The sequence below is a fragment of the Sprattus sprattus genome (genome assembly GCF_963457725.1).
Source record: "Sprattus sprattus genome assembly, chromosome: 10".
Lineage (NCBI taxonomy): Eukaryota > Metazoa > Chordata > Actinopteri > Clupeiformes > Clupeidae > Sprattus > Sprattus sprattus.
In genome coordinates, this window is record NC_137908.1 from 25,190,159 (window position 1) to 25,207,297 (window position 17,139).

General features: G+C 42.0%; 1 protein-coding gene across 1 annotated transcript; it reads left to right on the forward strand.

The window, feature by feature from the left end:
• The first annotated feature begins 234 nt into the window (after window positions 1–234).
• On the forward strand, window positions 235–16,739 carry acad9 (acyl-CoA dehydrogenase family, member 9). The gene is made up of 18 exons (XM_080846612.1): window positions 235–521; window positions 825–918; window positions 1,073–1,174; window positions 1,291–1,397; window positions 1,743–1,843; window positions 2,011–2,089; window positions 2,336–2,510; window positions 3,049–3,122; window positions 5,128–5,203; window positions 5,473–5,543; window positions 9,897–10,016; window positions 10,460–10,588; window positions 11,319–11,398; window positions 11,633–11,759; window positions 12,088–12,165; window positions 13,167–13,295; window positions 14,866–14,938; window positions 15,229–16,739. Exons 1-18 carry the CDS (start codon window positions 339–341, stop codon window positions 15,327–15,329), a joined length of 1,899 nt encoding a protein of 632 aa, XP_080702738.1. The 5' UTR covers window positions 235–338; the 3' UTR covers window positions 15,330–16,739.
• Window positions 16,740–17,139: the final 400 nt, after the last annotated feature.

A 17,139-nucleotide genomic window follows, 5' to 3' on the forward strand; every position in this document is an offset into this window, starting at 1 on the left:
TGGGTGTGTGATTCTGCAAACATCATATAGTGTTTGTGTCATTTCAGCTTCTGTTAAGGGCTGTGTGTGAGCTGTTTTGAAAAGGTAAACAGTGATTGGAAAAATGTGCCAAAGCAATTGAGAATAACTGTAGTTGTTATTGTTATAAAGATTGACATCTAGTGGCCATACTGGAATCGCACTAGCCGACGGGTTACCCAACACAACTGTGACGTCATTACTGTGCGACAGAAATAGGTGAAAGGTTTCCTTCCATCCACTACACAACAGCGGCTAACCTCTGTCTTTTTTCGTCAAATTCTATTAAGGAAACGGCGAAAACAGTTTTGTCATAGACAATGAGTCTGAATAGGCTTTTCGTTTTATCTAACTCGCTTAAAGTTGGAAGAAGATTAATAAGACCTCAAATCGGACAAACGAGAAAAGAACCCCTGTCACATCTTCAGTTGCAACGCTCAATCAAAACCAACTCAAGGAACCTTGCATATGCCAAAGATTTGTTTCTTGGTAAAGTAAACAAGGTAAGGTGATGTTCAGTCTAACTGGTTGACAGTTCATAGCTAAATTAGACGGACTTTTCTTTGACCTTCATCTGGACATTGGTGTGAGAATTTCGGAAATAAAATGTTACCTTTAAAGTTTGACCTGCTAGTGTTCTAACAAGGATAACCCTAGCCAGCCAGCAAAATCAATTGCGTTAACTTTACCTAGCTTTCGCTAACGGAAAGGTAAGAGATTGTGACGACACCCTGCTTTTTAGGGTGGACCAGGTAAACGTTAATATGGGTTTCTCACTGATTATATACGCCCTCTGTTATTTGCAGGATGAAGTTTTCCCCTACCCGGAAATTACAAATGAGGAATTAGAAGAAATAAATCAATTCGTTGCCCCTGTGGAGAAGTTCTTCAATGAGGATGGTACATAGGATTCTAATAATGCTGTTACTAGGATCATAGCGTCTTATTTCTGATCTCAACTGATTTACTCCTGATATATTTTCTAGCGCCAAGTAACAAGTTAATATGCGGCCAATTCTTTTAATGCTGACCCATAATGTATTTTGTATTTAAGTCGATTCGAAGAGGATAGACCACGAGGCCAAGATTCCACCTGAAACTTTGAATGGCTTGAAGGAGTTGGGGCTGTTCGGGATTCAGATCCCTGAAGACTATGGTAAGCTACTCCGATTCTATTGTATGGTTTAAAGCCTCACACTGATCCTGCATTTTTTGCGAAAGATGGACAGAAAGGGAGTTTGAACTTTAATGTGGAGAAACTTTGTTCTTCAGGTGGACTGGGGTTGTCCAACACCATGTATGCCCGTCTGGGGGAGATCACATCTCTGGATGGTTCCATCGCTGTCACACTTGCAGCTCATCAAGCTATTGGTTTGAAGGTTCGTAGGCTGATGCTGGATGTGATGTATTTCTCTCAAACTTTGTTGTATTGCTCCTCTGTGAAGCTGAATGGCATTAATATGAAGAAATTTAAGGCAAATAAACAAATGGTAGATTGAACTTGATCGCTGTACTATAAGCAGAAAAGGTACTATGGCCTTGGACTGAGGGAAGTTATTTTGTTTTGGAATAATGCAGAAAGGTAATGTGAAAGTTTCCATGACCTAACTTGTCTTAGCTGGCCTTTGACATATTGATCAATGATGAAGTTGGGGAACGTAATAGGGGAAGTTATTTAGTTCAGATTCACCCTTAATGGCTTATAAAGATTTTTTTTTTCTTAGGGGATTCTGATTGCTGGAACTGAGGAGCAGAAGGCCAAGTACCTGCCCAAACTGGCAACAGGGGAGAACGTTGCTGCCTTCTGCCTTACAGAGCCTGGGAGGTAAAATTGCTTCCACTGATCATGTTACAATGATTTATGTCACTCATCACTGATATCACTTTGTGTGTGTGTGTGTGTGTGTGTGTGTGTGTGTGTGTGTGTGTGTGTCTGTCTGTCTGTCTGTCTGTCTGTCTGTCTGTCTGTCTGTCTGTCTGTCTGTGTTTCAGTGGGAGTGACGCTGCCTCTATTCAGACCAAAGCAACGCTGTCAGAGGACGGGACTCACTACCTATTAAATGGGTCAAAGGTGACAGACATGTTAGATTAAAGAAAGCACCCAGTTAAAGATGTGAAAGCTACATGGGAATGGATTTTAAAGTTTCAACATTTAAAGCAAAATGTTTTGCTTGTTTTGTTTTTTCATTGTGCGGACTACATGCTGGTATTCTGTGTGTGTCAGTCTTTGTTGACAGAGAGAGGGAGAGTTGGTGATGTTCCCCTCAGTCATTGAATCAATCAGTAGGATGCTGAAGGACTTGTCTGTGTTGTTTAGATATGGATATCAAATGGTGGCTTTGCAGACCTAATGACAGTGTTTGCCCGGACTGAGGTGGTGGACAAAGACGGGCAGAAGAAAGACAAGATTTCTGCTTTCATCGTGGAGAGGGCATTCGGTGGCATCACCAGTGGCAAGCCAGAGGACAAGCTTGGCATCCGCGGCTCCAACAGTATGCCTGGCTTTCAGTCTAAGAACCCATGACACATGGCTGGCTGGACCTCTTGTTTAATTAGTAATGCATAATAACAATTAACAGTGAAATATTTTGAGTAGTATGCCATGTTGTCCTGCAGATTAACAGATATAGCTTGATGCACCTTTTGAACACAATGAATGTTACTTATATGCGACGTTCAGTTCTGCAGAACATAGCCGTTAGACCCATTTGTTGTGTTCATTCATGTTAATGCTAATTTGCTAACTGATGTGACTCGTAATGAGTCAGTAAAGACCTACATTTACCTAGAGTTTGTTTTACCTGTTAACTCAAACTAGGCCTTTAACGGAACCCTGTAAATATTGTGTGCTAATTATGAACACTCAGGAATAATGGGTTAAGTGGCAGCATACACAGATTCTGCACAACCTTGTCCTGAAGGAGGTGTAGTGTCCTTGGGAAAAACAATGTCAGTAGAGATGGTTTGAGTTGGACTTGGCTCAGTCTTTTGTTGTTGTTTTTGTCAACACTTTTGTTGTTTTCTTTCCAGCTTGCGAGGTGACTTTTGAAGACACCAAGGTGCCTGTGGAGAATGTTATTGGAGAAGTCGGCGGTGGATTTAAGGTAATGTATTCAAGGATTGGAGCAGCCTCTCGCAATCAGTGGCGGACCTACCATAGAGGCGAACTAGGCAACTGCCTTAGGCCCCCACCCAGCAGAAGGCCCCCGATAAATTGCCCACCCAGGCACCGATGGGCCGATGGGATGGCCCAAGTCTATAACCAACCGGCCCTCCCGCAGATATCGTCAGTCGCGACAGTTTTCCTTGCTTCACCGAATACATTATATACCTCTAATGATAACTAATAGGAATCACTGTCTGCTATTTATACTACTCCTAGTGACCTATATTCACACTCATGGTTACTATTTTCTTACTATTTTCTAATCTCCTCCGTCAGTCTTATGTTTATTTGTTATTAAATGTCAATCACTCTAGCCTAATACTTGCGTGTCTCGCTCGTAGACACCTTTAACACCCCTACACACACACACATAATCACACACCCAGCATGCAACACTACCATTACCACTGATGTTTACACCCCATCGTATGTTCTGTTCTGTTCATTTCTACAATAAAGTTCAAACCAGTGGCGGCGGACCTTAAGGGCGATTGTGGCGACGAACTGCTTTCAGGAAAAGGAGATTTTTTTCCTCTGTCGGCGTACTAATTAAGATAAATTGACAACAAAACAATTAGGACTTCCTACACCAAATGTATCAATTCAACAGGTTTCTACAAGAATTGGAACGAAAGAAAATCATGGCTAGCACGCTGTGAAGTGGCTAACGCGGTCTGTATTTCTTTATTTGTAGGCTACCACTGTCACTTTTCATAGGTTGTACAGTGTGAATGTTCGCTTTTTGCCCTAACACTGAGTTATTTTCTTTGTGAAGACTTATTTAGCTTTTGTAAGCCAATACTTTCGAGATCAGTCAATAAATATAGTTGGTTTTGACTTATATGTTGCCCCCTTCTTTACGTTGTTACTGGACATATTTGATGTGTCCTGTTAAGCTATGTTGCATCATACAACATTTGAGACATGTGGATAATGAAAAAGTGGGATAATTTAATGTGGAGCCAAATCATGTTTGCTTATGAAGGCTCCTGAATGCAACTTTCTTCCATATAACTAGCTACTGTAGCTATGTAGGTAGAGGGGAAATATTTTGATTGTGTGCTGCCATCTACTATACAAAAAGGTATTGCTGTATGAGTTAATCAGCCTACAAAACATTTTATATTGCTTAATGTAGGTCGCCCTAATCATTATCAAAAAAATTGTGTACTCTTTCTCTGCTGACATTTATTCCTAAAGGCTCTGTAGTTATACATATAGGCCTAACCATCTGATACTAGCCCAGAGTTAAGCATATTCATCTAGCAAACTATACCTACCTTGGAGTGTTACAATAGCCAGTATCATTTTATTCCATGTGTCCATCCAGGCAAATTTGTGGATCCAAATGTTATTAAAAAACATATATAATGTTATTTCTTTGTAATCATCCAAAATTATGTTAAGTGTATGGGTATTTTGCATACATTGAGCGGGCAACGCGCCGTATATTAAGTGGGCCGCTCTGACAGACAACTCCCGGGCCACTTTTTTCCCCCAGTCCGCCCCTGCTTTGAGGTGGCCCTTTTTTTTTTTGCATTAAAATGACGGATGAAGAGGGCCCCTGGCTATGTTCGCCTTAGGCCCCCAAATGACTAGGTCCGCCACTGCTCGCAATTAGGGGGTTCAGCTTGGCTGCATCGGCACGCTCTGAGGTTCCCTCCAGGGAGAGAACGAAAAGGGTCCTCTCACCCACTGATTATGAGCCGTCTCATCAGTATGCAGTTTGAGAATGGAACAGCCAGCCCCCCTCTTCTGAACCAATCCGAGGAGTTTGAAAATGAGCTGCTGTGCGAGCTTCTTCTTTTTTGCCTTGTTTGTTGAGTTTCGCTGTTGACGTGAGCCCTTTAATGAAGTTGCCGTTCTGTCAGAGTTTGCATACCAAGTGTGTGTGTGTGTGTGTGTGTGTGTGTGTGTGTGTGTGTGTGTGTGTGTGTGTGTAGGTGGCCATGAACATCCTGAATAACGGCCGCTTCAGCATGGGCAGTTCCGGCGCTGGGATGATCAAGAAGCTGATTGGTGAGAGCAAATTACTTCACATGGAGAGAGTTCTAGAATTCGTGTCTGTGTTTCTGAAAGAGGTGTTGTACAATTCGGGTGTAATGCATTTCGTAACTCACCCACGGAATAAACATTAAGAACTCTGCAAAGTTGTTTTCAGATTTCAATGGGCTTGTCCTATAATATTTGTTTAAAAAGTATTACATTTAATTAAATTCAATTAAATTAAATAAGTTAAATGGGAGTTAAAAGGCTGCTGTCTCTGTCACCTGTTTTGTTCTATACAGAGCTGACTGCAGAGTATGCATGCACAAGGAAACAGTTCAACAGGAAACTGAGTGATTTCGGAATGATTCAGGTATTTGTAATCCCTTAACAGTCAATCATCATAATCTGTCATCTCTTATTGCTACATAATTTGAGTCTTCAGAGATGGAAGGAGTGAAATGAAATTAAGTGGCCATCCCTCCTACTTTGCTGGGGACCTTGATGATGCTTATGGGTACTTATAAGCAGGGGCGGCCCTAGCACATTAGGCGCTCTAGGCGAGCTTCACTCCTGGCGCCCCCCCCCCCCCCCCCCCCAAGACTGCAATTATTTCACATAAACACAACGATCGCAGCAAATAGACTGTGTTACCGTCACACACCTGTATAAACTCAGTCCCAACACAGAACAACGACATGCAATAAGAACAGTAAGGAACAGGTACATCGTTAGTGCATTATCACACATAGAAAAGTATATGCGCCCGCCGCACGGCATTATGGGGCGACTATGCCGGCATGTTACAGTCAGTATTATCATTATTTGTTAAATTTAGCTCTGTGGCGAAATGTATTTCCTCGCTTCAATGTCGTTAAAAGAATACGTTACTTTGCGCATAGGCCTATGTGATATTGTTGGAAGAAGTTTGATTTGTAATTAGTTGCAACAGACGAGGACCTGTCTAGCGGCTGTTCCCATAAATCCATGTACATGTTCTCATTCACAATAATGTTTGATAACCCCCTGAAGAAGTTGTATGAATGTTTTCCCACGTGTTGTTTATCTGCTCATTATACACTGTTTCTCCAAAATCAGTTTGATCTCTGAAATACTGTGTTCATCATTAGTGTTTTCATGATAACATATTGTAGCAACCCTTAATGTGTATTGTACATCATAAGTGGACTTCCCTGCACCTTGCGGGATTGTAATATCATTACTTTCACCTGTCTTTCCGACGTGAAAGAGATATATCGATGTGTTCTGTGATCCGGTCCGTCTAGTCATGCACGCCGTTGGGGTTAATCCTCTTCAGAGGATATACACACATTCGCACCAAATGTCTCGCTATGCTAGGGTGACCAGACGTCCTCTTTTTCCCGGACATGTCCTCTTTTTGAGACCTATAAAAAACGTCCGGCAGGGATTCCTAAATTGTCCGGGATTTTGCCTCGTCGAATGAGTCTGTATATTGAAATTACCGCGGCGACCAACAGTTGAAGGGTTGAGGAAACACACCAGCGGCCAATGACTGGTTATAGCTCATCAAGGGTAGTCTACCATATGCTATATATACCCTCGGAATGGCCAACCTATCTCGGTCATGGTGGCCATTATTTTGTAGAAAGGAAATAGTCAGTAGCAATCTATAACACAATTATATGCTTATCCTACATAAACTATGGAAACTATTAAAAAAACCGATTCAATTAAATGAATAATTTCTTATTTTCATTGGTATTGTTGTCATATACAGATATGCAATGATTTGTGGGTAATATTTTGATGTCCAATGTCAAGTCTCTATTTGATCATGTGACTAGACGATCTAATGATGCAAAATCTAAACGTCAAGACCTAGAGGCAAAGTACACAGGCAAGCACCTTTCAAACATAAAGGTGGTGATGCATGATATGCTTTTTCAATGGAAAGGATAGCCAGCCTCTCCTGCTCCATGCGGCCAGGTAGGTAGGTCTTATTGAGTTTCAATTTGGAAAAAGATTACTCGGCTGTTACCACTGTCACATATGTCAGAAACAATAGCAGAGCAGTGCACTGCACACCTTACCGAAGGTGGATTTTAGGGAATGATATTCACAACCTGCATCTTGGCAAATTGGGAGACTACGGACTGCTAGGCAATCTGCTCCAAAACAGGCCCTGAATGATAGGTCGCCGCCGAGCACCTGTTTCATTGTATATGGGCCATTCTACCGAATTGGTGCAAAGTCAGGTCGGAATTTTTTTTATTTTTTTTATGTTTTATTCCCAAAACTTTGTTCGTATGTATATTGGACCATATCTAAAGTACACTTATCTAGTAAAAGAACAGTCAATTTTTATATTGTATTTTCAGAATGTGTTGGAATGTTTTTCCTCTTCCAAAAATTGTCACTACCGAAACAACACATTTACTATAGTAAAAAAGTATTATTATTGACCTGTTCAGATTGTGTTTCCTTCCCTTCTCTGAAGAGTATTTTTACAAATATTTCTTGAAGGTTTTTACAATGAAATCCATAAAAATGAATTTTTTACCAAACTTTCAAGTTCAATTTATACAATTCAACAAAATCTAAGTGCAATATTTCTTTGTACAATGCAAAATACTGATCATATTGATTCCAGAGTTGTTCATTGATGAAATTGAACATACATTAATCCAATCAGTATCATAACAATTTAGTTGATTACTCAATATACTTAATTTTTTACAAAACATCCTGTGTTTCGGTAGTGCTGCACTGTTTCGGTAGTGACATCCAGTGTTTCGGTAGTGACTGCACTGTTGGATGGATGTTCATTTCTCTCCCAAAATCTTCCAAAAGGTGCTCTGGGCCGCCCTTTAGTCCACACAACACATTTATTTAAAAATGATGGGATTGAACTACTTACCATTTCATTTTGTCACTACTGAAATCATCAGGTCACTACCATATGTTTCGGTAGTGACTGTTTCGGTAGTGACAATTCTAGCTAACTTTAAGCATAAATAAAGAATTCTAACAAGCACACGGCATGCAAATACGTCTTTGAAGAGGTGAACACACATACAAACATAAGATTTTCCATGAAACCCCAAAAGGTTTACTTAATTGAAGAAAACATGCGTTTCGGTAGTGACAATTCTTAAGGTTACACGTCGATTTTCAGACTTTGGAACACATTTATACAAAAACTATGGGATTTAGCTACTTACCATTCAACCATGAGGGTCAGAGATGCAGTGTCACTGCATGGCCAAAAATGCAGAGTCGTGGCTAAAACACAGGCTCAGCCAATGGACTAAAACTCTTGTGTTTCGGTAGTGACATGAAAACTAGGGACATGATTTTTTGAGTATAGAAAATTGATTTAAAAATTAAACCCACAATAAATCTAAATATTCCAAGTTCTGTTTCAACCCAATCATAAAGATCTTTGAAATGAAATCATTGAAAAAAATCTAAAAAAATTGAAAAGTGTTATTTAAAGGCATTGAAATTTAGATGTCAGGGTTGGGGACAGCTACTTCCCAATAGAAAGTACCCTATAAATGATGATTTTGTATATATTTAGCTTATCACTATCTCATGTAATGCATTGGGTTTATATAGACCATAACATTTTCTAATTAAATATCTATGCCTAAATACCTAATTGTTTTGTAAATAGTTTTTATTGTCGAGGGACTGCATATTACACGAATTCGGTAGAATGGCCCATATGTGTTTTTCAGATGTTGGTAAAGCTGCTGTGCCGCCGCAACAAATCGTGCCTTTCATAAGTGTTTTTAAAGAACCTTTCAGCACTTTGACCGTTTGTTTACGTTAGTGTGTCAGAGTGCTATTGTTGATAGCTTTCTTTTTCACATGTCTACTTTCCCAATACAATAGCCTTAGTAACTAATTCGACTATAGAATCCAACACATTTCTGGTAATAGGCCTATGTATTGGTAGATACATTAATATTAAGACATTAATATTAATGAGAGGGAGGCCAGCTATTAGAGTTTGTTGTTGCTTTATCTTTAGCAAAAGGAGAGATGACACAATGGATTATACATAATTACAACATAGGAAAGTTTAACTTTTATATATATATATATATATATACGCCTAATGGTGTGTGTGTGCGCGCGCCTCTTATCTAGTAAATAGCGCGCACTAGGGCCCTTGATAATAGCATACCCCCCCCCCCCCGACTGTCACCGCTGAAGTGTCCTCTTTTTCACCAACTCAAATCTGGTCACCCTACGCTATGCTAGCATGATTTAACAATACCAATGAAGAACATAGCCCTCCGTTATCGAATTTTGGCTCATTTTACCCTAAAGTTAGATTTATTTTTTTTATGTCAAAATATTGGTTGGAGCTATAGAAGGAGCGCCAACTTATGCGTCCGTGAAAAAAAAAAAAATTGTGTTTTTTTTTTCTTTTTCGGGCGCATTATTTGGCGCTCCCCCTCTAGATGGCGCTCTAGGCGGCCGCCTAACCCGCCTGTAGGAAAGGCCGCCCCTGCTTATAAGGGCAGTAACACATTCTATATGCACAATAATTTAAATGGTTATAGAATGTTCAGTATTAAACCAAATGTGTCATCAGTGTCCCCGAAATTCATTTATTTCCTATTCCAGGTCTGACATGGAACACCAGCTGTTTGTTATTGTAAAATAGAGAGAAATATCTGTTTGTGTGTGTGCGTGTGCGTGTGCGTGTGCGTGTGCGTGTGCGTGTGCGTAGGAAAAGTTTGCTGTCATGGCTCTGAATGCCTTTGTGATGGAGAGTATGGCCTACCTCACTGCTGGGATGATGGATAGGCCAGGGCTTCCGGATTGTTCTCTTGAGGCAGCCATGGTCAAGGTGAGATGGTTATGTAGCTAACATCAGTTAAACTCTGACCTCAGGTTGGTATGTTATGTTATGTATGTTCTAGGTTTTTGTATATTATGTGAGCATGTCAGTGAATGATTTCTGGGATCTGACTAATTCAAAAAATTAACTTGGAACAAGTTTGTTTGGTCTTAGGCTGAAGCATTTAAGGAATTCACATCAAACATGGATGTGTTTGTCCGAAGTGTGTAAACATGAACTTGCTGCCAGAGTGCACTTCAGAGAATGTGTGTGACTTTAACATAGCTCTGCTGACTGATCTTGCTGCAGCTGGTCCATTTGGTGTGCATGTGCGTGTGCCTGATTACTGTACTAACTATTTGCTGCAAGTATGTGGTTGAACGTAGTGTGTGCGTTCGTCTGTATGTGTGTTTAGTTGTGTAACTGAGTCCCACTGTGTGATCTCACCGCAGGTGTTCAGTTCAGAGGGTGGCTGGGTGTGTGTGAGTGAGGCACTGCAGGTCCTGGGCGGCCTGGGCTACACAAAGAACTACCCCTACGAGCGCTACCTCAGGGACTGCCGCATCCTACTCATCTTTGAGGTAATCTCCAGTGGAATCAAAGGGCAAAAAATATATTTCGCTGTTCCCATAGACCTGGCATTGAACGTTTCTAGACCCTTAGAACAGAGAAAAATGCAAAACTACAACCCCCAATAGCCCCAAATGGTACACAAAACAAGTCTCAAATTTCAGATCATTGCTTTGAAGGGGAATGCTTAATGTCCTATAGAGGGAGTAGAACATGTGTAAAGGACATGTCTCCAGTTTGCCATTCCCAGTTTGGGTACTTTATTATTGTTTTTATTCTTTGGTGGATAGTTCCAGTGCGCAAACACTGAGAGTTCCAGGACCCTGTTTTTACCTCTTGTTCTTGTTGCATGTTCTTGCGTTAGTGCTGAGGGCTCAAAATGTTGGCGTTCCCGTGTAGGAGTTGGCCGGTAGCCAACCGTACTGGTTAAACTTTGTAACGTGATGTGGGACAACCCCTCCTCCTCTCAACATGCCATACTCTGCAGAATGAAAGCAGAGCGAAGCACCTGGCTCCAATCATGAGACAGGAAAAGGACTTGGCAACTGTCCTGAGGTGTCTCTCCCCAGTGTGGCCACCAGAGGGAGCACTGTTGCCCACGCAGTGAGCCCAAGGAGTCGGAGAAGGGAGGGTGGTTAATTAATTAGACTGAGGCTGCAAGGTGAAGGATAGGGTAGGGAGTTTATATGCTGCTGAAGTCGAAGAGCATCCACTGAACAATGTGCCCCTCTTCCTGCTTAGGGCACCAATGAGATCCTGAGGATGTACATTGCGCTCACAGGCATGCAGTATGCTGGCAAAGTGCTGACTGGGAAGATCAAGTAAGTACTTACACAACCAGGAAAGTAGTTTTCTATCAGCCTGTCGATCAGTCTGGCAATCAATATGTCTGTCCAAAGAACAATACATGACTGTCACGTTTGGGTGTGCCTGTCTATGTCTCCATGTGTGTTCATATGTGTGTGTCTGCGTACCCATCTGTGATCCTCTCTCCCTCCTTTTGTCTCTTCCTCCTCCTCACCTCTTTCTGTCCATTTCATTTTGCCTCTTGTCAGGGAGATGAAGAGTGGGAATGTCGGCGTGGCCTTTGAGATCCTGGGCAATAAGCTGCGACAGACTCTGGGCAGGCATCAGGATCTGGGTCTGACTGGGAAGGATGGCGTGGTCCATGCCAGCCTGCAGGTGAGCGAGCACACAGTCACACGCACTGACTCTTACATTAAGCTGTAAGGCTAGGGCCTCATGACCATTTACTGAAAGCATATTATTTATTTTTTTCAACACTCACTCTCCTAGTTGCCACGGTGATAACATAACAACGCTTTTAGGACATGCAACCTGGCACCAAGCCATGTCACGGAATTATATTATCATTGATTACCTCTCTCTGAAACTCAAAACAGATAATGTATCAGAATCAAGTTGTCACCATGAGCTATGAAGACATTTCTGCTGTGATTGTATGTTGGTGACTGACTGCTGTTTTGTCTTGTACTGTTGTTTCATTCAGGACAGTGCAAAGAAGCTTGAGGAGAATGTGGCGTTCTTTAGCTCCACTGTGGAGGGCCTGTTGTACAGATTTGGAAAGGTGATGTAACATCCTCTGCATCAAGCTCTCATTTCACTCTGCACATTCATTAAGATCCACGGCGTCACTATTTGCTCTTTGATCTCAGTCTTTCGTCATTTTAATTATTTTGATCATCTCAGCGGAAGCACATTTTCCCTCTACTTTCTTTTGAGAGAGAGAGAAAGAAAGAGGTAGGGAGGGTGAAAGCTGATTTCTATGACGCACTCACTTCCTACGCACATTTTTGAGATGCCATTTTTTCACGGTCCCTTAATGTGCTGTTAGTTACTACGGGAACAGGCTTGGGGTAATTAGTGTGGGCTGTGTTTAGGACGAGTGGGAATGCACCCCCATCCCGCCCCGCCCCGCCCCCCGATTTCCTGTTGGACTGAGGTAATGCTCATGTGTGGGACAGCTGGCCTTAGACCCTGTTCTGTTTCCGTGGAGATTCGCTGAGCCCCATGCTATTATAATCAGGCCTGAAGTCGGACGGCAACAGTACGTACTCCCCCCCCCCCAAAAATAAAAATAGTTTGTCTTTTTTCAGTGGAACCGATTGCCGACCACATTTCATGCCAGTTTGATGCAAAAGGGAAAGTTAAAATGTGTGTAAACCTTTCAGCTGCAGAGCTTTCATCTGCCCTGGAGAACGGGCTGGGGGGGGCAGTGAAGGTGTGCTGCTGCTGCTGCTGCGGTCTGGGCAAGACTGGAAAGGGGTCGGTCACGCAGCTCCCTCACTCCAGGATTCTTTCCACCTCTCCGTCTCTGACTCCCTCTCCTTCTCCTGTATAGTGTTGCAAGTAGTTGTGTGATGGCATTGCTGTCTCCGAGTGTCTCTTGCTCATGTATTGTTTGTCCTCTGGACATTGTAAGACCGCCATAACTCAAGCAGGTCTTAAGTCATTTTATCACCACTTATCTCTTGTTGCTCTTTATAGTCTATATATCTGTCTTTCCTTTTCTGTCTGTTTTTGCTCTGTTTATCATAATCCTGACTTTTCTCCTCTCCCCTCTCTCAGTCGATCGTGGACGAGCAGCTGATTCTGAAGCGCGTGGCAGACGTGCTCATTAACATGTACGCCATGACCGCTGTGCTGTCCAGATCCAGCCGCTCCATCAGCATCGGCCTCAGGAGCCACGACCACGAGGTACCACTTCAACCCACCACTGAATCAGACTCAATTCACTATTTAATGAATTATATAATATAATAATAATAATATAATTCACACATTTTGACTAAAAGGTGATAATCGGACATTTCAACAGTTTGCCCAAAAAGTGCTGTTCAAGGCAAATGAATCATGAATGTTAGAAATGTATAATAATAACCATATTAAAACCATGTTTAAGCATGTTAGCTTTGATAAGTCTGTTCAACTTCCAGCTGTACGGCCAACACAGTTCTAATACTCCACAAATGTGATTACAAAGTACAGAAAGTTACAAACGAATGGGAGCCATTAGAAGTCCTCCAGCTGTCATTCAGCATCCCATCGTTTTGATTTGAGCAGCATCGTGCTCTTATGCTGTTCTGCTGAACGCTTTTATGATCCCATTCCTCCAGCTCTCAGATCCTCCCCTTCCACTGTGGGTGTTCTCCCAGTCTTGTCTCTCCACATCACAATCATCCTATCATAGCCATAACTTCAGCCAACGCCTAAGCCAAACTCAGATTACACATTACACATTACCTCCAGCCATTTATTGAATCAATCTGAAACGGCTACTACAAAAGCACTGCAAAGGCAGAAAGGTTACCTTTTTAATTTGGCATGTTGTTGGAGGAGGAATAGTGTGGTTATTTTGTAGCCTGGTGACACCAGCCTACGTATTTCCGCCTGAATTGATTTCAAGCTCATACTCAGTCTGGCCCAACCCCGTTGACAACCGTTTCCCGGCCTCAAAATCCAACCGCACCAATCAGAGAACAGTTCAGAGCTGTGACGCAAAACTCGCCTTGGAGGAAGAGACACGAAAAGCTATCGGGAAAGTTGTCTCAACTCTCGAGAACATCAGAAAATTAAAAGGAGAACAAGAGTATTGTCTTGTAAGTTTTATGATTGGAAAGGACGTCGTAGCTCTTCTCCCAACTGGCTTTGGGAAGAGTTTAATCTACCGAATGCTTACCAAACGTTGCTGATTGGGGGAACTCCAATGATTTTAAACCTCAAGCTAAGCACCCGCCCATCTCGGAAATGAAAATGCACGGGGTTAGGCCAGACTGACTGACGGAATGAAATGGAGTCACAGGCTGGTAATGGCCAGGCTAGTTATTTTGGGGTCTGGTTAAGGAATTGAAGAATTGTTACATCCTCTACCAATTTTACAGACCAGTCCAAAAACAACAAAAGAACACTGCCCTTCACATTGCAGATGATTTCCTCTCATCTTATTTAAATCCGATTCTCTCTCACACACACTCACACACACACACACACATACACACACACACACACACACTAGCAGTGCACAGATGCCAGGCAGAACACAGAGCATCTTATGGGATGAATGCACACAACCCCTGTGCAGCGCACCCCTCTCGGTGGCTATGTTTCAACAAAAAGCGGAACAATGGCAGCTTTTCTCTCATTTCCCTGCCTGTCTCCCCGCCTGTCTCCCTGTCCCCATGTCTGAGTTCAGAGCACAAATTCACGTTGTTCTTTCTTTCTTTCTTCCTTTCTTTCTTTCTTTATTGTTTTTTTGTTCTCCCTGAAGGTGCTCCTTGCAAACACATTCTGCGCGGATGCCTATTTCAAAAACAACTTGTTGATGACTCAGCTGCAAAAAAGTAAGTGCAACACAGAAGGGTAATTGGGAACAGCCCAATGCATTTTATAGCATTTTGAGACAAAACACTTACACATGTATCGTTGTTTCCCTGCTTGACCTTCTAAAGCGTCTCTCAGCCCTACACTGTTGCGTATAAAGTCCACATTTTTCCATTTAGCCTCGTTTTAATCACTACAATTTCATAAAAAAAAATCTTTGGGTCAGACTCGTTCAAGCATACAGGATCACTCTAGATCAAGTCAACAAATGAATTCCGGTCGTCCTGTAATAAAATGATATCCGTTACAGATTCGCCAGAGAACAACGACGCAAACATAAAGAAGATTGCCCAAGAGGTGCTAGAGAAGAGAGCATATGTCTGCTCTCATCCATTGGAAAGAACTTTATAAAAGCTGTGATCCGAAGAGCCATTGCCTCTTCTGCGTTCTAATCAGATGATGCCTCCATCCCCCCACTCTGGTCTCGTCCACAAGCTCCATCTATAAGCGAGTCCTTCTCACGACCCTCTCATTTGGCTGTCATTCTCTTTCTCATTAAGATCAGGTTTTGAAATGTTTAATGAAACTTAGTTCCAATGTTAATTTAACCTGTGTACATATGAAAAGCAGTAAAACAAAAACCATAAAAATATATATTTAAAGAACTCTTATCTTTTATTTTCGAGTATGTTTTTAATATACTTCTACTACTACAGCATCACAAAAAAAGTGTCTTGTTTCCCTGTACCCGGTGCCTTTTTTCTTCATTAGATATTGTTTTTCATTTGAAGATGTCTGACATAAATGCCTTATCATGTCTGTAACCCACCGAAGTGCCACTTCATCGCGCTGTCTAGAGGAAGCCTTTGTTGAGTCTGTGGGTGGGTGGGTGAAGCCCCTTAAGTATTTATTATTAATGCAGATGGAGGACCACTGCTCTGTGGCTTCGTGTCTCGGGGACGTTCCCGGCTGGCGGTGTTTGGACAGCCGTGGACTGTGGCGGTTTGTTGACCTCTCCGCGGCTCTGAAAGTGATACACCTCCAGCTCTGCCTCTCTCAGTGGTAGCGCTTCCCTCTTGTACTGGAAGGAGTGCGGCCTCCAGTAGCCCCTGCCCCCAAAGCACAAAACACACCCAGTTTATTATGCATGCTCTTGCACAGGCAGTGTGAGTTCAGCGTGGTAATATGCTGTCCTGGTCTCCCGTTCTGCTAACCCAGTAGCATCGAATTTTCAAATAGCAATCCTTATATCTCTCTGCAGTCAGTCATGAGTGTGATTCACTACATGAAGATCTGTTATCATGTTTATACATATATCGCTCTCCTCTTTCCCTCTCTTTATTTCTCCCCATCTCTCTCCCTCTCTCAGTTTCTCTCTTTCCCCTCTGTCTCTCTCTCTCTCTCTCTCTCTCTCTCTCTATCTGTTTTGCACTGCGATCTAACTTTGTTTGTGTCTTTGTTACTTTTTTCTTCAACTTCAGTGCCAGGTTAATTTCTTAATTCACCTGAAGGGGTTGTTATTTTTGTATTGGGAAGAGTGGTGTGGGACATTGCTTCTGTTCTGGTCAGACTCTTGTCCATGAGGGCCACGTGGTGCCCTTCTCTGCCTCTCTTCATCGGCTACCTCTGAGGCCTCCGGGACAGGAACAGTCTGTTCACACACACACACACACACACACAAGACTGTCACACTAAAACCAGACATCTTGATTTCCGTTTATGACTTATGACACCCAGCTGGATGGTTCTGTTTTGAATTTAAAAGTGTTGTGTATGGCCATGCAGTATTTTTGCATAGGATATAAACACTTTTCTCTAACATCCAAGCTTCTCTTATTTCTCTTTCTCTTAAGTGTTTTCTGTCCATAACTATACCATTATGTGTGTCACTGTAGGTTTGATAGAACTAGGGTTTATGTGCTTTTCTTGGCTAAACGCACATTTACTTATTATACTGTTAGAGCAGACACAATACCCAAATGTTGGACAATGTCTCAATCACCTCATAAAGAACATCTCTAAAATGCATTAAACAGCTTTTAGGCAGCTGTACTAGTAGAAAAATAAAGTGCTCAAACATTCTTAAGGGCCGCATTAATAGTTTAGCAAAGGAGCTTAAGCATTAAGGTCTCACACAAGCTACTGAGTACTTCATTAGGTTGTGCAAACGCCAGTCTATTCAGATCCTAACTCTTCAGAGTCACCTTACAGACCTTTCTGT